Source organism: Camelus ferus, chromosome 8, assembly GCF_009834535.1.
Source record: "Camelus ferus isolate YT-003-E chromosome 8, BCGSAC_Cfer_1.0, whole genome shotgun sequence".
NCBI classification, from domain to species: Eukaryota; Metazoa; Chordata; class Mammalia; order Artiodactyla; family Camelidae; genus Camelus; species Camelus ferus.
Window position 1 is genome coordinate 26894358 of NC_045703.1, and position 22879 is coordinate 26917236.

Genomic DNA, 22879 nt, shown 5'->3' on the forward strand with positions numbered 1-22879 from the left:
GTGGTGATAGTGGGCATCCTTGTCTTGTCCCAGATTTTAGTGGGAAACTTTTGAGTTTTTCACCGTTGAGTACTATGCTGGCTGTAGGTTTGTCGTATATAGCTTTTATTATGTTGAGATATGTTCCCTCTATACCCACTTTGGCGAGAGTTTTTATCATAAATGGGTGTTGAATTTTATCAAACGCTTTTTCTGCATCGATTGAGATAATCATGTGGTTTTTGTCCTTTCTCTTGTTGATGTGATGTATTACATTGATTGATTTGCATATGTTGAACCAGCCTTGTGTCCCTGGGATGAATCCCAGTTGGTCATGATGTATAATCTTTTTTATGTGTTGTTGGATTCTATTTGCTAATATTTTGGTGAGGATTTTGGCATCTATGTTCATCAGTGATATTGGCCTATAATTCTCTTTTTTTGTAGTGTCTTTACCTGGTTTTGGTATCAGGGTGATGGTGGCTTCATGGAATGAGTTTGGGAGTATTCCCTCCTTTTCAATCGTCTGGAAGAGTTTGAGAAGGACTGGTATGAGTTCTTCTTTGTATGTTTGGTAGAATTCCCCAGTGAAGCCGTCTGGTACTGGGCTTTTATTTGTAGGGAGGTTTTTAAGTGCTATTTCTATTTCCTTTCTAGTGATTGGATTGTTCAGGTGGTCAGTTTCTTCTTGATTCCGTCTTGGTGGACAGTATGTTTCCAGAAACTTGTCCATCTCCTCTAGGTTATCCAGTTTGGTTCCATATAGTTTTTCATAATATTCTCGTATGATATTCTGTATTTCTATTTTGTTTGTTGTAATTTCTCCATTTTCCTTTCTTATTTTGCTAATTTGTGCTCTCTCTTTTTTCTTCTTTGTGAGTTTGGCGAGAGGTTTGTCGATTTTATTTACTTTTTCAAAAAACCAGCTTTTGGTTTGGTTGATGTTTTCTATGGTCTTGTTAATCTCTATCGTATTTAATTCCTCTCTGATCTTTATTATTTCCTTCCTTCTGCTGCTTTTTGGGGCTTTTTGTTCTTCTTTTTCTAATTCATTCAGGTGGTGGGTTAAATTGTTTATTTGACATTGTTCTTTTTTGAGGAAGGCCTGTATCGCTATAAACTTCCCTCTTAGCACTGCCTTTGCTGTGTCCCATAGGTTTTGAGTGGTTGTGCTTTCATTATCATTTGTCTCAAGGTATTTTTTAATTTCAGCTTTGATTTCCTCATTGACCCATTGTTTTTTCAGTAACATATTGTTTAATCTCCATGCTTTCCTTTTTTTCTCCTTTGTTTCTCTGTTGTTGATTTCCAGTTTCATGGCATTGTGGTCAGTAAAGATGCTTGAGATAATTTCTATCTTCTTAAAATTGTTGAGGTTTCTTTTGTGCCCACGTACATGATCGATCCTGGAAAATGTTCCACGTGCACTTGAAAAGAAAGTATATCCTATTTTTTGGGGGTGTAATGCTCTGAAAATATCCACCAAATCTAGTTTTTCTATTGTATTATTTAATTTCTCTGTTGCCTTGTTTATTTTCTGCCTGGAAGATCTGTCTAGTGATGTTAATGCAGTGTTAAAATCTCCAACTATGATTGTATTCCCATCAATATCCCCCTTTATCTCTGTTAGTAATTGTTCTATGTACTTAGGTGCTCCTATATTGGGTGCATATATATTAATGAGTGTAATATCCTCATCTTGTATCACTCCTTTAATCATTATAAAATGTCCTTCTTTGTCTTTCTTTATGGCCTTTGTTTTAAAGTCTATTTTGTCTGAAATCAGTACTGCAACACCTGCTTTTTTGGCTTTTCCATTTGCATGGAATATCCTTTTCCATCCTTTCACTCTCAATCTATATGTGTCCTTCTCCCTAAAGTGGGTCTCTTGTATGCAGCATATTGAAGGTTCTTGCTTTATTATCCAGTCTGCCACTCTATGTCTTTTGACTGGAGCATTTAGTCCATTAACATTTACAGTAATTAATGATAGATGTGTGTTTATTGCCACTTTGAACTTATCTTTGCAGTTGAATTGGTATATCCTCTTTGTTCCTTTCTTCTTCCTTTTGTGGTTTGGTAATTTTCCTTTGTATTATCATGGATTTTATTTAATTTTTGTGACTCCCTTGTAAGTTTTTGTCTTGTGGTTACCCTTTTTCGTAAATCTATTAGCCCATTACTATAACTATTTTTATTAAACTGATAGTAACATGATCTCAAACCCATCCTACCGTTAAAAAAATTTGAAAAAGAAAGAAAAAAATTCTATATTTCCCTGCCTCCCTCTCCCACTCTCAGTGATTTGTATGTCTTCTTTTATAATTTCGTGTTTATTTTATTTGTAATTCATGAGTTATCACCTTTCCAATTGTGAGTTTCTCATTTCTGTAGCATCCTGCTGCTTTTCTATTTAGAATAGACTTTTCAATATTTCTTTTAGCATGGGTTTATTGTTGCTAAACTCCTGCAGCTTTTACTTGTCTGTGACATTCTTTATTTCTCCTTCTATCCTAAAGGATAGCCTTGCTGGATAAAGTATCCTGGGCTGCATCTTTTTTTCATTCAGGACTTTGAGTATATCTTGCCACTCCCTTCTGGCCTGTAGTGTTTGTGTAGAGAAAGTCAGCTGAGAGCCTTATGGGGGTTCCCTTGTAACTCACTCTTTGCTTTTCTCTTGCTGCCTTTAGAATAATTTCTTTATCCTTGACTCTGGCCATCTTGATTATGATATGTCTTGGTGTGGGTCTATTTGGGTTCTTCCTGTTTGGGACCCTCTGAGCTTCTTGTACTTGGATATCTGATTCCTTCTTTAAGTTTGGGAAGTTTTCAGTCATGATTTCTTCAAAAACCTTTTCAATCCCCTTTGATCTTTCTTCCCCTTCTGGGACCCCTATTATGCGAAGATTGGGACGCTTTATATTATCCCATAGGTCCCTTATGCTATTTTCATTATTTTTTATTTGCTTATCTTGTAGCTCTTCTGAATGGGTGCTTTCTATTGTCCTGTCTTCTAGGTCACTAATTCATTCCTCTGCATTATCTAATCGGCTTTGCACAGCTATTAGATCATTCCTCATCTCTGTCAATGAGTTTACCCATTCTACTTGGCTCTTCTTTATAGCTTCAATTTCATTTTTGACATATTTTATATCTCTAAACACTATCTCTTTTAATTCCTTCAGCACTTTGATCACTCCTTTTTTGAAATCTTGATCTAGTAGGCTATCGATATCTATTTCATTGATTTTTCTTTCAGGGGATTTCTCTTGTTCTTTTAATTGGGAAAGGTTTCTCTGCTTCTTCATCTTGCTCATATCTCTCTGGCACTGTGGTTTATGGAGTATCAGTTATCTGGTCCTTAAGGAGTTTATCTATCTAATGCCTATTTAGGAATAAGACTTAGGAAAAAAAGAAAAAATAAGAGAGAGAGAAAGAATTTTAAAAGAAGGGAGAAAGAAGGTTTGAAAACAGTGTATAATGAATAATGGAAGAGTGAGTTGAAGCAGAATATCAATCGGGTTGAGACGTCCTTTTAAAACCTTTGAAAAAAAAAAGGGGAAAAGATGAAAAAATGTATTTGAAACCTGTGTCTAATCAATAACAGGACATCAAAACCCAAGAGAAATAGAAATGAATTAAGAAGTAAAAATTAAGAGGGTAATAGAAAATAGAACAGGTAAAAACAGATTAAAAAAAAAAAAAAGGTGGGGGCGAGTGTCGGTGTTGTTCTGGAGTCTGTGTGCTTTTAAAGTGAAGTCTTTCTGTCTTCGTCCTGTTTTGGAAGCTCAGCTTGCTGTTTTCAGAGGCCCTCCGTTGGCGCCCTCTTCTGTGCTGCTCCCAGCACCTGTTGGCAAGCAGATCGCGCCTCCTCTCAACACTGGGTCAGGTGCAGCTCTCCTCTGCTGTGGGCGGGCGGGTCACTGTCCCTCCGGATGCTGCAGTCAGATGTTGCAGACTGGCCAGGTAGGAGGGCGGGCCACGCCCCCTCCCAACACCGTGATCAGGGGCTGTGTTCCTGCCGGAAAGGCGGGGGGGGGGGCTGCCCTCCCTCTCCTGGCGCCGGTCGCTCCGCTGCTCTGTGCGGCTGCGCGCTCCACCTTGGGTCGGCGCTCCGCAGGTGGGCTCGGGGAAGACCGAGGTACAGCCTTGTCCCTGCTCCGGGCCAAAACTCAGCTCCTTGTTTGTCTTGGCGGAGCAAGTTCTCTGAGGGACCAGGATGGAAGGATCCTATCTGCCTCGGGCTGTAGACAAGTCTCAGTCTGGCCTTTGAGGCTGCTAAGCCCTTCGGTGCGGATGCAGGTTTCGCCCCCACTACCGCCTGGATGCTAAGCGCCGGAGGATATGGCGGCTGTGCCTGAGCCCCGCCTCTCTTCCCCCGAAAACTTTCCGCGAGTTTTCAGAGATGGGGGTATGCACCTTTCCCCCCAGGGCACATCAACTGTGTTGTTTTATGGAGGGCCCAGGTTGTTCTGCCCTGTACACCCACAGCCACTGCGCGCCGCCCCTTGTAGTCCCCCAGGGCTGCCTCCGTGCAGCCGCCCCAGTCCTCTGCCCGGCTTGGGCAGCCTGGCCCTGCCCGCAGCTGCCGGCCCGCGTCTCAGGCTGGGTGTCGGGGGGACACCCTGTGCCTGTTTAACTTAGTCCTGTCAGTCAAGGGCTGCTCCGTATAGATCCGAGCCTTGGAGGCTTCCCCCTCCGTCCGCTGGCCTCTCAGTTGGAGAGGGGAGACCCAGCGAACGAGTGCCAATCCTTCTTTGCCGCTCCCTCCCCACGGGACTGGTCCCGCTCTGCTTTGCCTTTTGTTCTTTTTTTTTTCCTTTTCTCCTACCAGATTTTTGGCGTCTTTATCTTTTGAAGAGGGCGATGTTCTGTCGGAGTTCCGCAGGTGCTCTGGTTGGCTGAGTGGGTCTGTGGATGTGAGTCTTGGTGCATTTGTGGGAGAGGGTGAGCTGCGAGCGTCCTTCTAGTCTGCCATCTTCTCTCTTCTATCTCCCCTCAGATCTTTACTTCCCTCTACTGGCTTAGTTTTAGGTGTAGATTTAGGCTGTTTACTTGAGATCTTTCTTGTTTCTTACTGTAGGCATTCTCACTGTGAACTTCCCTCTTAGAACTGTTTATGCTGCATCTCATAAGTTTTGGCATGTTCTATTTCCATTTTCATTTATCTCTAGGTATTTTTTAGTTATCTTTTGATTTCTTCTTTGACCCATTGGTTATTTAGTGGCATGTTGTTTAATCTCTGCATATTTATGAGTTTTCCAGTTCATACTTCCTGTAATTGATTTCTAGTTTCATACCATTGCAGTTGGAAAACTGCTTGATACAATTCAATATGCTTAAATTTAAGACGTTTTGTGGCCTAACATTATGATCTATCCTAGAAAATGTTACACGTGCACTTAAGAAGAATGTATATTGCTTTCGTATGGAATATTTTGTATATGTCAAGTCCATCTGGTCTAATGCATCTTTTAAAGCAATAATTCCTTATTGATTTTTCTGTCTGGATGATCTATTCATTGATAATAAGTGGGGTATTAAAGTTTCCTACTATTATTGCATTGCTATTTATTTTCTCCATTTAAGTCTATTAATGTTTGCTTTATATATTTAGGTGCTTCTTTGTTGGGTGCATAAATATTTACAAATGTTATTCTTTCGTTGGAGTGACCCCTTTATCTTTACATAATGACCTTTGTTTCTTATTACAGTCTTTGTCTTAATGTCTATTTTGTCTGATATAAGTGTAGCTACCCTAGTTTTCTTTCAGTTTCCATTTGATGGAATATCTTTTCCGTTCCTTCACTTTCAGTCTGTGGGTGTCCTTGCATCTCACATGAGTCTCTTGTAGGCAGTATACAGGTGGGTCTTGTATTTTTTTATCCATTCAACCACTCGGTTCTTCGGAGAATTAAGTCCAGTTTTACATTTAAAGTAATTATTCACAGATGTATATTTATTGCTGTTTGTTCACTGTTTTCTGATTGTTTTGTAATGCCTTTCTTCTTTTCTTGCTCCTTTCCTTTGTGATTTGGTGATTTTCTGTAGTGGTATGCTTATATTCCTTTCTCTTTCTCTTTTGTGTATCTATATAGGTTTTTACTTTGTGATTACCATGAGCTTACATAAAGCAACTTACATTTGTAACAGCCTATTTTAAGTTGATATTAACTTAAGTTTGAACACATTCTAAAGCTGTACATGTTTACCCTTCTCCCTACCCATGTTTTATGTTTTTGATGTCACACTATACCTTTTTTCTTTTTAGTTGAAGTACCATCAGTTACTGATGTGTCAATTTCTGACATACAGCATAATGGCCCAGCCATGCATATACATACATTTATTTGTTTTCATATTCTTTTTCTTTAAAGGTTATTACAAGATATTGAACATAGTTCCCTGTGCTATACAGCAGAAACATTTTAAAAATCTATTTTTATATATAGTGGCTAGCATTTCCAAATCTGAAACTCCCAGATTTATCCCTTCCCACCCCCTTTCCCCAGTAACCATAAGATTGTTTACTATGTCTGTGAGTCTGTTTCTGTTTTGTAGAGGAGTTCATAGTGTCCTCTTTTTTCTTTTAGATCCCACATATGAGTGATATCATATGGTATTTTTCTTTCTCTTTCTGGCTTACTTCACTTAGAGTGATGATCTCTGGGTCCATCCATGTTGCTGCAAATGGCATTATTTTATTTTTTATGGCTAAGTAGTATTCCATTGTATAAATATACCACAACTTCTTTATCCAGTCATCTGTCGATGGACATTTAGGTTGCTTCCATGCCTTGGCTATTGTATATAGTGCTGCTATGAACATTGGGGTGCATGTATCGTTCCGAATTAGAGTTTCCTCTGGATATATACCCAAAAGTGGGATCACACTATACCTCTTTTTATCCTGGGTGCCCATGAATAAATTTTTGTCTTTTAACTTTTGTACTAGCTTTATAAGTAATTAACCGACCATCTTTATATTAGATTATTCTGAATCTTACTATATATTTACCTTTACCAATGAGATTTATACTTTCATATGTTTTCCTGTTATAATTAGCAACTTTTCCTTTCAGCTTTAGGAATTCTCTAACATTTTTTATAAGGCCAGTTTAGTGGTGATGAACTCCTTTGGCTTTTGCTTGTGTGTAAAACTCTCCCTCTCCAATTCCAAAGGACACTTTGTCAGAGTGTTCTTGGTTGGCATTTTTTTTTCTTTCTGTACTTTGAATATATTGTGCCTCTCTTTTCCAGTCTTCAAATTTTCTGGAGTAAAATCTGCTTATAGTCTTACCAAGGTTCTCCTTATGTAACAAGTTGTTTTCCTCTTGTTGCTTTTAAGATTCTCTCCTCATCTTTAAATTTGACAATTATATGTCTTACTGTGACTTTCTTTGGGTACATTAATCTTATCTGAAATTCTTTGGACTTCCTGGATTGATGTCTGTTTCCTTCCCCATTATTTCTTCAAATAAGTTTTCTGCCCCTTTCTCTCTTCTCTTTCTGGGACTCCTATAATGCACACATTGTGTGTTTGACTTCATCCCAGTCCCTTCAGTCCCTCTTTACTCTTTTTCATTCTTTTTTCTTTTTGCTTCTCTGATTAGATGAGTTCCACTACCCTGTCTTTGAGTTCACTGATTCTTTCTTTTGCTTTAACTAGCCTGCTATTGAACCATCTAGTAAATTTTTCAGTGCAGTTATTGTATTTTTCAGCTCTATGACTTCTATTTGGTACATTCGTATATTTTCTATCTCTTTGTTGAAGTTTTCACTTTGCTCATCCATTCTTCTCCCAAGCTTAGTAAGTGTCTTTTTGACTATTACTTTGAATTCGATTAAGTAAATCACTTATCTCTGTTTCATTAAGGCTTTTTCTGAGTTTTTTTTTAAATGAACAGTTCAGTGGCACTCAGTACATTCACTGTGTTGTACAAACACTGCTTCTGTCTAGTTCCAAAACATTTCAATCACCCAAAATAAAACCTCTTACACATTAAGCACTTTCCCTCTATTGGCACGCCCTTCCAGCCCCTGGTAATCACCAATATGCATTCTCTCTCTTTGGATTTATTTATTCCGGATATTTCCTTTTATAATTTAAATATATGTACTGTTCATTGTTTCTAGTAATAGTTTGGAGCTTTAGCTTTTTTTTTTTTTTTTGAGCTTTAGCTTTTTAAATTTACATAGTTATCAAAGGAATAAAGTCAACCACAAAATAAGAATCAACAGAATGTAGTAATCCAATTATAAAGGACAGTCAAATGTGCTTACACATATTCCAGAAATCAATCATCTAGGTAATAAATAGTAAGTAGTTCATTTGTCCTTTTGCTTTTAGATTCCATATACAAGTGATATCATATGGCATTTTTCTTTCTCTTTCTGGCTTACTTCACTTAGAACAACAATCTCCAGGTCCATCCACATTGCTGCAAGGGGCATTATTTTATTCTTTTTATGGCTGAGTAGTATACCATTTTGTGTGTGTGTGTGTGTGTGTGTATACACACTGCATCTTTTTAAAAAATATATTTATATTGATGTATAGTCAGTTTACAGTGTGGTATCAATTTCTGGTGTATAGTACAATACTTCAGTTATATAGGAACATACATGTATTTGTTTTCATATTCTTTTTAACCATAAGTTACTACAAGATATTGAATATAGTTCCCTGTGCTATACAGTATAAACTTGTTGTTTATCTATTTTACATATAGTAGTTAGTATCTGCAAATCTCGAACTCTCAGTTTATGCCTTCCCACCTGCTCCCCCTGCCATGTGACCATAAGTTTGTTTTCTATGTCTGGGTCTGTTTGTTTTGTAAATAAGTTTGTTTGTCTTTTTTTTTTTTTTTTTTTAAAGATTTCACATATAAGTGATATCATACGGTATTTGTCTTTCTCTTTCTGGCTTACTTCACTTAGAATGACATTCTCCAGGTCCGTCCATGTTGCTGCAAATGACATTATTTTTTATGGCTGAGTAGTATTCCATTGTATAAATATACCACAACTTCTTTATCCAGTCATCTGTTGATGGACGTTTAGGTTGTTTCCATGTCTTGGCTATTGTATATAGATAGTGCTGCTGTGAACATGGGGGTGCATGTGTCTTTTTGAATTATATTTTTCTCTGGGTATATGCCCAGGAGTGGGATTGCTGGATCATGTGGTAAGTCTATTTTTAGTTTTTAAGGAACCTTTATACTGTCCTCCATAGTGGCTGCACCAATTTACATTCCCACCAACAGTGAAGAGGGTTCCTTTTTCTCCACACCCTCTGCAGCATTATCGTTTGTGGACTTTTAAATGATGGCCATTCTGGCTGGTGTGAGGTGATAATCTCATTGTAGTTTTGAGTTGCATTTCTCTAACAATTAGTGATGTTGACATCTTTTCATGTAGTTGCTGGCCGTCTGTCTGTCTTCTTTGGAGAGATGTCTGTTTAGGTCTTCTGCCCATTTTTTTTATTAGGTTGTTTTTTGTTCTGATATTAAGGTTTATGAGCTGTTTTTTTATTTTCAAAATTAGTCCCTTGTCAGTTGCATCATTTGCAAATATTTTCTCCCATTCTGTAGATTGTCTTTTCTTTTTGTTGGTGGTATCCTTAGCTGTGCAAAAGCTCTTAACTTTAATTAGACCCCATTTGTTTATTTTTGCTTTTATTTCCATTACTCTAGAAGCTTGTTCAAAAAATACATTGCTGTGATTTATGTCCAGGAGTGTTCTGCCTGTTTTCCTCTAGGAGTTTTATAGTATCTGGTCTTACATTTAGGTCTTTAATCCATTTTGAGTTTATTTTTGTATATGGTGTTAGAGAATGTTCTAATTTCAGTCTTTTACAGGTAGCTGTCCAGTTTTCCCAGCACCACTTATTGAAGAGACTGTCCTTTCTCCATTATATAGTCTTGCCTCCTTTGTCATAGATAAATTAACCATAAGTGTGTGGGTTTATTTCTGGACTTTCTATCCTGTTCTGTTGATTTTTTTTTGTGTGTGTGTGCCAGTACCATACTGTTTTGATTTGTAGTATAGTCTGAAGTCAGGGAGTGTGATTCCCTCAGGTCTGTTCTTTTTTAGGATTGTTTTGGCTATTCTTGGTCTTTTGTGTTTCCATATAAATTTTTACATTTTTTTGTTCCAGCTCTGTGAAAAATGTCATTGGTGATTTGGTAGGGATTGCACTGAATCTGTATATCGTCTTGGGTAGTATGGTCATTTTAATAGTATTGATTCTTCCAATCAAGAACACGGTATATCTTTCCATTTGTTTATGTCATCTTCAATTTCTTTTCATCAGTGTCTTATAGTTCTTGAAGTACAGGTCTTTTGCCTCCTTGGGTAAGTTTATTCCTAGGTATTTTATTCTTTTTGGTGCAATGTAAATGGTATTGTTTCCTTAATTTCTTTTTCTGCTATGTCATTGTTAGTGTATAGAAATGCAACTTATTTCTGCATATTAATTTTGTGTCCTGCAACTTTACCAAACTCACTGATGAGTTTTAGTAGTTTTCTGGTTGCTACTTTAGGGTTTTCTATGTATACTATTATGTCATCTGCGAACAGTGATAGTTTTACTTCTTTATTTCCAATTTGGATTCCTTTTCTTTCTTTTTCTCCTCTGATTGCTATGGCTAGGACTTCCAAAACTATGTTGGATAAAAGTGGTGAGAGTGGGCATCCTTGTCTTATTTCTGATCATAGAGGAAATGCTTTCAGTTTTTCCCCATTAATTATGATGTTACCTGTGGGTTTGTCATATATGGCCTTTATTATGTTGAGGTATGTCCTGTTCATGGCCACTTTCTGGAGAGTTTTTATCATAAATGGATGTTGAATTTTATCAACAGCTTTTTCTGCATCTTTTGAGATGATCATATGGTTTTTTATTCTTTAATTTGTCAATGTGGTGCATCACACTGATTGGTTTGCAGATACTGAAAAATCCCTGCATCCCTGGGATAAATCCCACTTGATCATGGTTTAATGCATTGTTGGAGTCGATTTGTTAGTATTTTGTTGAGAATTTTTGCATTTATATTCACACGTGATATTGGCCTGTAATTTTCCTTTTTTGTGATTGTTTGTCTGGTTTTGGTATCAGGCTGATGATGGCCTCGTAGAATGAGTTTAGAAGTGTTCCTTTAGAGTAGTGTTTTAACATAACATTACTGTGAAAAACATTTCATTACATGTCCATGAGCAAATTACTGCACATTTAAAAATCGTATTTTACAATTTAGTAGAAATACTTTAGGCTTGAAACCTATCTTCAAATCACTGGCATTTTAAATTTGGCAATGAATATGAAATTACTTTTTGGTTTACAAAATGACTGTATTGTTACTTAAAATGCTTGTTAATATTTTAGGAAGGTTGGAGTCTCCATTCCTTTGAAGTTAATATTTAAATTCTTATTACTTATTTTAGTAGTGTCTAGTAAGAGGAAATAATATTCATGCAATTAGACAAATTAGAATATACTTTAAAGTATTTTTAACTGTTAAAATTTGTCATCATTGGGGTTAAATTTTGGCCTGGTGTTCACTTACAATATATATTAACACGTTTGATTATGAAGTGTAACAGTCTTAAGCATAACATATGGTGCACCTGCGTATAAATAAGAATGGTGTATGCACAAAGACACTTCAGTATGGGAGCTGAACTGGAAGATACATGAAAGCATGTGAAATTGCACCTAAAATTGTATTCTTAGTAACTATGATAAATTTATTGTACTTGATGAATGAATGTATTTAGTCTAGTCAAAGTTACTTTGGTTTAAATGTCTAAGCAGTGTTTTTTTTTCTTTTTTAAAAATGTATTTGTGATTTGTACTATTGATGAGGGGTGTTCTAGGACTGCAGGGGTTGTTGTCAATGTGTGATTTGTATTCTTTTATAGAATCATCTAATGTGATATACCAAGTTTTATATAAGAGATATTTAGATAATTCTAATAACTGTATATTTGACAACATATTAAAATGCTTTGCATTGGGAAAAAATAATAATAAAGGTTCAAAATACATGAAGTAAAAAAAAAAACAAAGAAGTGTTCCTTCCTCTGAAGTTTTCTGGAGTAGTTTCAGAAGGATAGGTGTTAACTCTTCTCTAAATGTTTGGTAGAATTTACCTGTGAAGCCATCTGGTCCTGGACTTTGTTGGGAGTTTTTAAATTACTGATTCAATTTCAGTACTGGTAACTAGTCTGTTCATACTGTCTATTTCTTCCTGGTTCAGTCCTGGCAAATTGTACCTTTCTAAGAAATTGTCCATTTCTTCTACATTGTTCTTTTTGTTGGCATATAGTTGCTCAGAGTAGCCTCTTAAGATCCATTGTATTCCTGTGGTGTTGGTTGTAACTTCTCCTTTTTCATTTCTGATTTGGGCCCTCTCCCTTTTTTTTTCTTGATGAGTCTGACTAAAGGTTTATCAATTTTGTTTATCTTTTCAAAGAACCAGCTTTTGGTTTCATTGATCTTTTCTATTTTTTCAGTCTCTGTATCATTTATTTCTGCTCTAATCTTTATGATTTCTTTTCCTCTACTAACTTTGGGTTTGGTTTGTTTTTCTCTCTTTAGCTGCTTTAGGTGTAAGGTTAGGTTGTTTACTTGAGATTTACCTTGTTTCCTGAGGTAGGCTTGTATCTCTAAACCTCCCTCTGAGAACTGCTTTTGCTGCATCCCAGAGGTTTTGGATTGCTGTGTTTTCGTTTTCATTTGTTCAAAGTATTTTTTGATTTCCTCTTTGATTTCTTCAATGATCCATTGGTTGTTTAGTAGCATATTGTTTAGCCTCCAAGTGTTTACAGGTTTTGCAGTTTTTTTTTTCTTACAGTTGATTTCTAACCTTAAAGTGTCATGGTCAGAAAAGATCCTTGGTACAATTTAAATTTTCTTAAATTTACTGAGGCTAGCTTTTGTGGGCCAGCATGTGGTCGATTCTGGGGAATATTCCATGTGCACTTGGGAAGAGTGTGTGTTCTGTTGCTTTTCAGATGGAATACTCTATAGACACCAATTAATCCATCTGGTCTAATGTGTTATTTAGGGCCTGTATTACCTTCTGTCTGGATGATCTGTCCATTGATGTAAGTGGGGTGTTAAAGTCCCCCACTATTATTGTGTTATCGACTTCTCCTTTTATGCCTGTTAACAATTGCCTTATATATTGCGGTGCTCCTATATTGGATGTATATATATTTACAATTATTATATCCTCTTCTTGGATTGATCCTGTAAGCATTATGTAGTGTCCTTCTTTGTCTCTTGTAACAGTCTCTATTTTATTTTATTTTTTAATTGAAGTATAGTCAGTTACAATGTGTTAGTTTCTGGTGTACAGCACAATGTCCCAGTCATGCATATACATACATGTATTTGTTTTCATAGTGTTTTTCATTAAAGGTTATTACAAGATATTGAATATAGTTCCCTGTGCTATACATCAGAAATTTGGTTTTTTAAAATCTATTTTTATATATAGTGGCTAACATCTCCAAATCTCAAACTCTCAAATTTATCCCTTCCCACCCCCTTTCCCTTGGGAGCCATAAGATTGTTTACTATGTCTGTGAGTCTGCTTCTGTTTTGCAGTTGAGTTCATTAGTGTCCTCTTTTTTTTTACATTCCACATATGAGTGATATCATATGGTATTTTTCTTTCTCTTTTTGGCTTACTTCACTTACAAATGGATGGACCTAGAGATCATCATTCTTGTTCCAAATGGCATTATTTTATTAGTTTTTATGGTTGAGTAGTATTCCATTATATAAATACACCACAGCTTCTTTACCCAGTCAGCTGTCGATGGACATTTAGGTTGCTTCCATGTCTTGGCTATTGTATATAGTGCTGTTATGACCAGAGGGGTGCATTTTTGAATTAGAGTTCCCTCTGGATATATACCCAGGAGTAGAATTGTTGGATCTATTTTTAGTTTTTTTGAGGAATCCCAACAGTCTTCCATAATGGCAACAAACTACATTTCTGCCAACATTGTAGGACGGTTCCCTTTTTGCCACTCCCTCTTCAGCATTTATCATTTGTGGACTTTTTAATGATGGCCATTCTGCCTGGTGTGAGGTGATAACTCATTATAGTTTTGATTTGCATTTCTCTGATAATCAGCAATACTGAGCATTTTTTTCATGTGCCTGTTGGCCATTGTATGTCTTTATTGGAGAATTGCTTGTTTAGGTCTTCTGCACATTTTTGGATTGGATCATTTTTTTCTTATTAAGTTGTATGAGCTGTTTATATATATAAGCTCTTGTCAGTCTCATCTTTTGCAAATATTTTCTCCCATTCCGTAGGTTGTTGTTTTGCTTATGGTTTCCTTTGCTGTGCAAAAGCTTGTAAGTTTAATTAGGTCCTATTTGTTAATTTTTGTTTTTATTTCTATTGCTTGGGTAGACTGCCCTAGGAGAACATTGCTAAGATTATGTCAGATAATATCTTGCCTATGTTTTCTTCTAGGTTTATTGTGTCATCTTATATTTAAGTTTTTATAAGCCATTTTGAGTTTATTTTTGTGCATAGTGTAAGGAAGTGTTTTAACTTCACTGATGTACATGCTGCTGTCTAGTTTTCCCAACACCACTTGTTGACGAGACTTGTATATTGCCTCCTTTGTCACAGATTAATTGACTGTAGGTCTGTGGGTTTATTTCTGGGCTCTCTATTCTGTTCTGTTGATCCATATATCTGTTTTTATTCCAATACCATGCTGTTTTGATTACTGTAGCTCTGTAGTATTGTCTGAAATCTCGGAGGGTTAGTCCTCCAGCATCATCTTTTTCCTTCAGTATTGCTTTGGCAATTCTGGGTCTTTTGTGATTCCATATAAATTTTAGGATTATTTGTTCTAGTCCTATGAAATATGTCATAGGTAATTTGATGGGCTTCTCATTAAATCTGTAGATTGTCTTGGGCAGTATGGCCATTTTAACAATACTGATTTTTCCAATCCAAGAGCATGGGATATCTTTCCATTTCTTTAAACCATCTTTTATTTCCTTAGCCAGTGTTTTGTAGTTCTCCATGTATAAGTCTTTCACCTCTGTGGTCAGATTTATTCCTGAGAATTTTATTGTTTTGGATGTGATTTTAAAAGGGATTGTTTCTTTAGTTTCTTTTCCTGCTATTTTGTTGTTAAAGAAAGGCAACAGATTTCTGTATGTTAATCTTGTATCCTGCTACCTTGCTGAATTCTTTTATCAGGTCCAGTAGTTTTCATGTGGAGCTTTTAGGGTTTTCTATATATAGTATCATGTCATCCACATGTAGTGACAATTTACCTCTTTTCTTCCAATTTGGATTCCTTTTGTCTCTTTTTCTTGCCTGATTGCTGTGGCTAGGACTTCCAAGACTATGTTGAATAGAAGTTCTGAGAGTGGGCATAGTCTTTATTTTAAAATCTATTTTGTCTGATATAAGTATTGCTACTACAGCTTTCTTTTGGTTTCCATTTGAATGGAATATCTTTGTCTATCTCCTTTAGGCTGCATGTGTCTCTAGCTCTGAAGTGGGTCTCTTGTAGACAGCAGATATGAGTCTTGTTTTTGTATCCATTTGGCCAGTCAGTCTTTTGGTTGGAGTGTTCAGTGCATTTACATTTAAGGTAATTATTGACACATATGTTCTTATTGCCATTTTGTTAATTATTTTGGGTTTGTTTTTGCAGTCTTTTTTCTCTTTCTTCTTTATGTTCTCTTTCCTTATGGTTTGATGATGAGAAGCTTGTTTAACATTTTTTGTAAAGCTGGTTTGGTTGTGCTGAATTCTTTCAGCTTTTGTTCATCTGTGAAGCTTTTGATTTCTTCATCAATTCTGAATGAGAGCCTTGCTGGATATAGTATTCTTGGTTGTAAGCTTTTCCCTTTCATCACTTTGAATATATCAGTGCCACTCTCTTCTGGCCTGTAGAGTTTCTGCTGAAAAATCAGCTGATAACCTTACGGGAGTCCCCTTATATATTATTTGTTGCTTTTCTCTTGCTAATTTTAATATTTTCTCCTTATCCTTAATTTTTGTCCATTTGATGACTGTGTGCCTTGGTGTGTTCCTCTTTGGGTTGATCCTGTGTGGAACTCTGTGCTTCCTGGATTTGGGTGGCTGTTTCCTTTCCCAAGTTGAAGATTTCAGTTACTATCTCTCCAAAAATGTTCTCAGGTCCTTTCTTTCTGGGACCCCTATAATGTGAGTATTAGTGTGCTTCATGTTGTCCCAGGGTTCTCTTAAACTATCCTCATTTCTTCTCATTCTTTTTTCTGTTATGCAGTACTGATTTCCACTAGTCTGTCTTCTAGCTTTCTGATCTGTTCTTCTGCCTCATTTAGTCTGTTGATTCCTTCTAGTGTACTGTTCATTTTAGTAATTTTATTCAACTCTGTTTGGGTATTCTTTATATTTTCCACCTCTTTGCTAAAAACTTTGCTTTGAGCATCTATACTCCTCTTGAGTTATCTGAACTGTTTCTTGGATAAACTGCCTATCTCCTCATCACTTATTTCTTCTTCTGGGATTTTATCTTGTGCCTTGGCCTGGAAGATATTCTTCTGCCACCTCATATTTCTATTTGTATTTTTAGGTAGATTATGTTTTAGGTAGGTTATGTTTCTGAACCTTGAAGAAGTGGTCTTCTGTGGGAGATGTCCTATGCATCCCAGCAGTACACTCCTCTCTTGTCACCCAAGGGCCAGGGTCCAGCTGGTCCCAGTGTAGAGTCTGGCCTTTGTGGATTCCTTCCACAGGCTTCAGGATTATTGTTTTCTTATTTCTGGTATCTGGCCCCTGGTGGATGAGGCTGGACTAGAGGCTTATGCAGGTTTTCTGGCAGGAGGAGTCAGTGTCTGCCACTGCTGGGTAAAGCTTGGTCCTGGACCTCTGGTGGGTAGGGCTGTGTCTAGAGGCCTTTGGCTCAGGAAGTCTGCTGACAGATGGGGCTGTGTTCCCACCCAGTATGTTGTTCGGCCTGAGGCTTCCCTACAGGCTGTTGGGTGGGGCTAGGTCTTGGTGCTAACGATCCAATCAAGATGTCAGCCTCCAGGAAAGCTCATGTAGATGAATACTCCCAGAATGTCCACCACCAGCTTTTACGTCCCCTGGGTGAGCCGCAGCCGTCCCCTACCTCCTCAGGAGACCTTCCAAAACTAGCAGGCAGGTCTGGCCCAGGTTCCTGTGATATCACTGCCTCTGCCCTTGGACTTGGCACATGCGAGATTCTGTGTACACTTCCCAAGAGAGTGAAGTCTGTTTCCCTGAGTCCAGTGGGGCTCTTGGAGTCCAGCCCCACTGGTCTTCAAAACCAGATGTCCTGGGGTCTCCTCCTCCTCCTAGTGCTGGAACCCTGGGCTGGAGAGCCTGACATGGGACTTAGAACTCTTATTCCTGTGGGAGGGCTTCTGCGACTTAATCATTCTTCAGCTTGTGGGTTGCCCACCTGGGGGGGGCAGGTATGGGGCCCAATTATATTGTGAGCACGCCCCTCCTACCATCACGCTGTGGTTCCCTCTTGAAGTTTCCAGTTGAATACCTTGTTCTTTTGTTTGGAACATATTCCTTTGTTCCTTCATTTTCCTTGACATTCTGTTTTTCTATGCATTAGCTAAAACAGCCACCTCTCCCAGTCTTGAAGAAGGGACCTTATGTAGGAGATGAACCTTATTGTTTGACCTTCCTCTAGCTCTTGGTTGTCTCAAACCTTCATGATTTACAGCTGACTGTATTCTTAGTGGCTTCTGGGAGTTGAGGGTGTGCAAAGATCTCTCAGGGTCCCAAAGGGGAAGATCTCAGTTAGCACCTAGATTCAGGCTGGTTGGAAGCCAGACCCTTAGGCAGCAGCTTTTCAAGTGTGCAAATATAGCTCTTTTAAGGCCAGACTGGGAGATGGGCATTTCTGTCTCCTCTCTCTGCACTGAGCCCTGAGGTAATAGCCAGTTAAGAACTGTTCCTTTGTTTGCTGTCTCATTAACATATGAACACAAGTCCCATGAACACAAGCCCTGGGGGCCACCAGGGTCAGGGATGTGGCACTGCCACAAAAGTCGGGGCAGCAGACGTGGACAGTCTCCTTTCCTGGAGACACTGGTGAGCTGGGGCAGGACGGAGGGAGATGGTGACGACACCCACTGGCCTTCCTGATCTCTGGAGAGGATTACAGTGGGCCCTTAGGTGTGTTTGACTAAAAGCTTGCCCCCCAGGCAATAGACGCTGCGGAAATAGACCTCATTCACAGAAAGTCTTGGGGTGCATTTCATTGTGCTGTCTCTGTGCTGTGCCCTGGGGTGGGGAGCCAGATGAGAACTGTTCTTTATTTGCTACAGTCCTATGGCACCTACTGGCCACTAGAGCCAGGTGATCAAGGGGTGTCCCCTGGGTGGCAGCCACGAAAACCAGGGCACCATATGTGTGCACAAGGTCACCATAATGGTGACCTGGAGCCAGGCAGAGGGGAGAGTGTGAAGATGGCCCCACCAGCTCTGTGGTCTTTGGAGAGTATTCCAGTAGGCTTCTAGATGTGTGTTAAATTAGAGTCCTGCCCCTCAGGCCACAGCTTTAAGGTAAGCACACAGGTGTCTTTCACAGAAAGACCAGGCGCTTTGCTGGTGGCTGCCTCTCCACTGGGCCTGCAGGGGGAAGCCAGCTGAGTCCACGTGAGCCCTTTAAGAACTGTCTCTGGCTGGGCAAAATGGGTGGAGGTGGTCAAAAGGTGCAAACTTCCAATTATAAATAAGTCATGGGGATATAACGTACAGCATGGTGACTGTAGTTGGTTAATACTGTATTGTATATCTGAAAGTTGCTAAGAGAGTAGGTCTAAAAAAAAAACCCCAAAATTTTCTATATTAGAATTTTGTTTTTCAAATTATAAATGTGACCAGAGAGCACAAAACGAAACAAAGTTTCTCCTTCACTGTAGACTGTGGGTCTCATGCACGCAAGCCTTGTTGACTTTCAAAGATAAATGTTTTAGACGTTTGTCTTTTAGATACAAGTCTTCTAAAAGTTGGGGTGCTTCACATGGGGTCCAAACCTTTCGCTCGTCAGGGAGCAGCTGGGGGTTGTGGGTTCCCTCCTGACTGCGGTGGCCTGGCCAGGGCTGGGGCGTATGGCCAGTGTCTCAGCCTCTCCTACCCACGTCTGACGTGGCTTTCCTCTCATTCACCTGAGGTGTAGGAGCTGCTGTCTGGTTTGTGGCTCTGTCTCAGGATGTTGTTCTGTATGCAGCTGTCAGGTGTGTCCATGGAAGGAGTGAGTTCAGGACCCTCCTACGTCACCATCTTGAACCTTCTTGCTTTTATCTTCTTACTAGACTAGTGGGTAAGAGAGCAGTGTCGAGGGTCCAGCTATCAGGGTTACTGCCCCGCCTGCTTACTTCCTGGCTGGGGAGCTTGGGCCTTTGCAGATGGGGGTGAGGATAGCACATGGTTGATAAGGCTGCATGAGGACAAACATATCCACACACACAGAGTGATCAGAACACAGGGGACTGAGCAGCGTTCATCATCTGTCTCCTCCCCCTGGAGTGCCAACTCCATCAGGGCAGGACTTTTTCTCGTTGCACTCCCAGCCCCTAGAGCATGAATAGATGCAAATACGGCTAAATGTTCCTTATTCATTGGCCTCAGCCCTCATCCCACTGGCCTGCCTGACTACTCCTTAGAGTCTGACCGTGGCTTTTTCACAGCCCCCCTCACAGCTTTCCAGCTTGGCCTTAACTCATCTTTGAGGCTTTGTAGCCCCTCTGGGCACTGGCTATGTGGTCTGCCCTGGGGAACTCCCTGAGGCGGGTAAACTTATCTGGTAAATACGGAGAGACTGGTGACAGGCTTTCTCAGCTGAAATTCAACCTTTCATACTAGCAGCATCATCTGTGTGTAACTGCCTGAGCTTTAGTGGGAGTATGAGGAAACATGACTAATTTAAAAATTTTACAATATTCCAGACGTGTACACATTAAACATCATACATGTGACGTTATCTTACTAAGGTAGCAAATGCTCTGTGGCGTGTTCAGCAAAGCCCTGTAACAAGGCAGTTCAACCACCTGGGCAACGTACGCAGCTTTTTTCTTAAAACACCATAAAGCAACGTAAGACAGCAGACGGGCAGAGCCCAGGACGGAGGGTGGCTTCGATAGGGAAGAGATCTGGGGAGGAGCCCCCAAGTCATCCAATGTTTAGGGTTAAAAAAGCTACCTTCAGTCTGTGGGCTCAGCTGTCCAGCTAAAATCTAGATATGAACATGAGCTTGGACACAGAGAACAAACTTACGGTAACCAGGGGGTAAAGGAGATGGGAAGGGATATATCAGGAGTTCGAAACTTGTACCTCTTGGGGAGTGATAGAAATGCTTGATCATGGCGGTGATTTCACAGGTGTATATATCTATCAAAATTCATCAAATTGTACATCTGAAATGCATGTAGTTTACGGTACAGGAATCATACCACAGTAATGGTGTCTAAAAAATAGAAAAGAAAATTAGCTTGGGAAAGAGAACTCACAGTTGGAGGCCAGTTATACACTAGGCACTTCTAAGTGTATTGTTTATTCCTCATGGTCACCAGGTACTAGGTTACAGAGTTGGGATCAGAACCCGGGCCTGACTGACTTCCCTGGAAGCCTAGACTCTATACACAGTGCTTCCACTTCCTGCTGTTAAGTGGGAGACCTCAGGGGGAAGGTATGGCTGGATTCTGTGCAAACATGAAAATGCTCTGGACTGAATGGGTACAACTCAGCTGCTTGCACCTTGAATGACCCAGCCCATCTAGCATAGGGGCTGCCTTTCGACTGTCTGTGCAAATACATTTCTTTTTCTGCCCTGCTGGTCAGCAGTTACACGGCAGTTAGTGTTAGCACCTCTCTGGGCAGATGGTGGTGATGTCAGCCTCTGTAAGCACTCTGCTAGCTACTGGCTCACTTTTCTCTGGGGGTTGGGGAGGGGGCTTATAATGAACCCTATGTCTGATGACAACTGCATTAGATACAGTGCTTATTTAAACCAACAGCAATTGAAAACATGACTCGAGAAAAGCCAAACCATGTTTGTGCTTTTATATAGTGATACGCTTGATAAAAAATAGTGTGTCTGATTTTAGACCACAGTTTGAGAGGTAGAGATCTAAAGAAAAGCACAAATATGGATGATTTGGATAATAGCACTTAATTACCTAGAAAAGAACAAGCTATCAGAGTAATGAAGAAACCTTTTAAACAATTTTTTTTAAGGTTAAACTACTTTATACAAAATAGTAATTATTTTTGTGATATCTGATGAAGAAAGACAAAGAAACTGTTTTCTTCTCATAAATTAGATTGGCATTCCCCAAACTGTTGCCCAGAGGAACAGTATTTCATGAGCTGTTAAAATACATGCTTTAATTTTTTTAAATGGACAATAGTTTGAGCAATGATATATCCTCTTCTGAAGGATTTAAGGCAAGGGAGACACCAAAACTGTTTTTAAAGCATGACTATTTCTACACCCAGGCAGTGGTTTGTGGAGGGGAAGAACAGCTTGGCAAATGCTGAAATTCCTGACTGGAAGGTAAGTTTGGAGAGTTCACTCACATGGTCTCTTAGTTTTATATCCTAGGCACTCTGATTTCAGGAATACTCTGTCACCAAACTGAGAGACAAATAGGTGAAAAATCTGAAGTTTCAGGTCCATTGATTTTTAGGGGGCATCCAAACCAGAAGAGCCCTGGGTGAAAGTATCAGCTGACCAGGCGGTTAATATGTCTAATCAGCCACAAAGGAGGGAGCTGGTGTGGACGCACCCCCCTCTTCACAGCACGAACATCCTCTGACTTCACTGTTTGGAAACCAACTTGTGTGGAAAGCAAAGTGCTTATTCCCACCGGAAAGGGACGTGACCCAGAAGGCCTGCACTCTGGGCTTGCCCCTCAACACAGAGGAACTGGAGATAAAGCCTCCCACTCTTAAATAACATTTATTATTGTTGCAAAGAAGTCTTTTTCATGAGAACAGTTCTCACATTCATTTAAAGATATCCTGGTTATGGTTATAGAAGCACATTTCACTGAGCTGCTTTAGATGAAGGATGCCTGACCACGACTCAACCCAGCCATCTAATACCCACAATGTGTTGGCTGCCACTTAGCTATTTACCCAAACATGCCTTTTTTTTCCTTTTTTAAAACATGTGCCTGCACAGGGTGGAAAAAGAAACGCCAAAGGCCTGCTAAAAAGGAGAAGCCTAGAAAAGATAAAATGCCCGCAGCAGTTCTGTTCGACTGCAGTCCACGAGGGCAGGAAGTGTTCGTGTGGGGAAGCGTCGTGCCCAGCGGTTTCTCGGCTTTAACGGCGTGAAAGCCCTGGAGGTCTTGCGGCTGGAGGAGGGTGGGCCGAGCCGGTTACTGAATCCAGTCGATGTTCAGGCACCGCGCTATGAACGCGAACATGTCGGACACTTCTTCTATCACTTTGGCCGTGGGCTTCCCGGCCCCGTGGCCCGCCTTGGTGTCCACGTGGATGAGCAGGGGGTTGTTCTGCTTCCGGCTGCGGCCCACGATGTACTGAAGGGTGGCAATGAACTTCAGGGAGTGGAGCGGGACCACGCGGTCGTCGTGGTCGGCGGTGAGCAGAAGCATGGACGGGTACTGGGTGTCGTCGGCCTCTGGTAACTTCACGTTGTGCAATGGAGAGTATCTGAAAGGCAAAGGCACTTGCCTGAGGCCGGATGTAAACAGCAGAGCTGTGTGTCCAGTAGCATAATCAAGGGGGCTGGTGGGCACAGGGCTGTGTGGTTTACGGGCCCACCTTCACCTGCATCACTGTCGGGGCCCGGACTGGCCAGGGCTGTTGGGAGCTGTGTCATTTATGTGAGTCCCACTCTGAATGACTGTGTAA

The 22879-nt window shown here is 39.7% G+C and overlaps 1 protein-coding gene and 1 long non-coding RNA gene across 3 annotated transcripts in view; one reads left to right on the forward strand and one right to left on the reverse strand.

Annotated features, from left to right (window-relative positions):
• The window catches only part of LOC116665305, a 102320-nt gene that overhangs the window by 30900 nt on the left and 48541 nt on the right, over positions 1–22879 (forward strand). The window lies entirely within an intron of this gene.
• PREP (prolyl endopeptidase) overlaps positions 21941–22879 on the reverse strand; it is a 117301-nt gene continuing 116362 nt past the window's right edge. Inside the window, exon 15 of the mRNA XM_032484607.1 lies at positions 21941–22678. Within this exon, the coding sequence (XP_032340498.1) occupies positions 22384–22678 (295 nt within the window). The 3' untranslated portion in view covers positions 21941–22383. The remainder of the gene's footprint in view (positions 22679–22879) is intronic.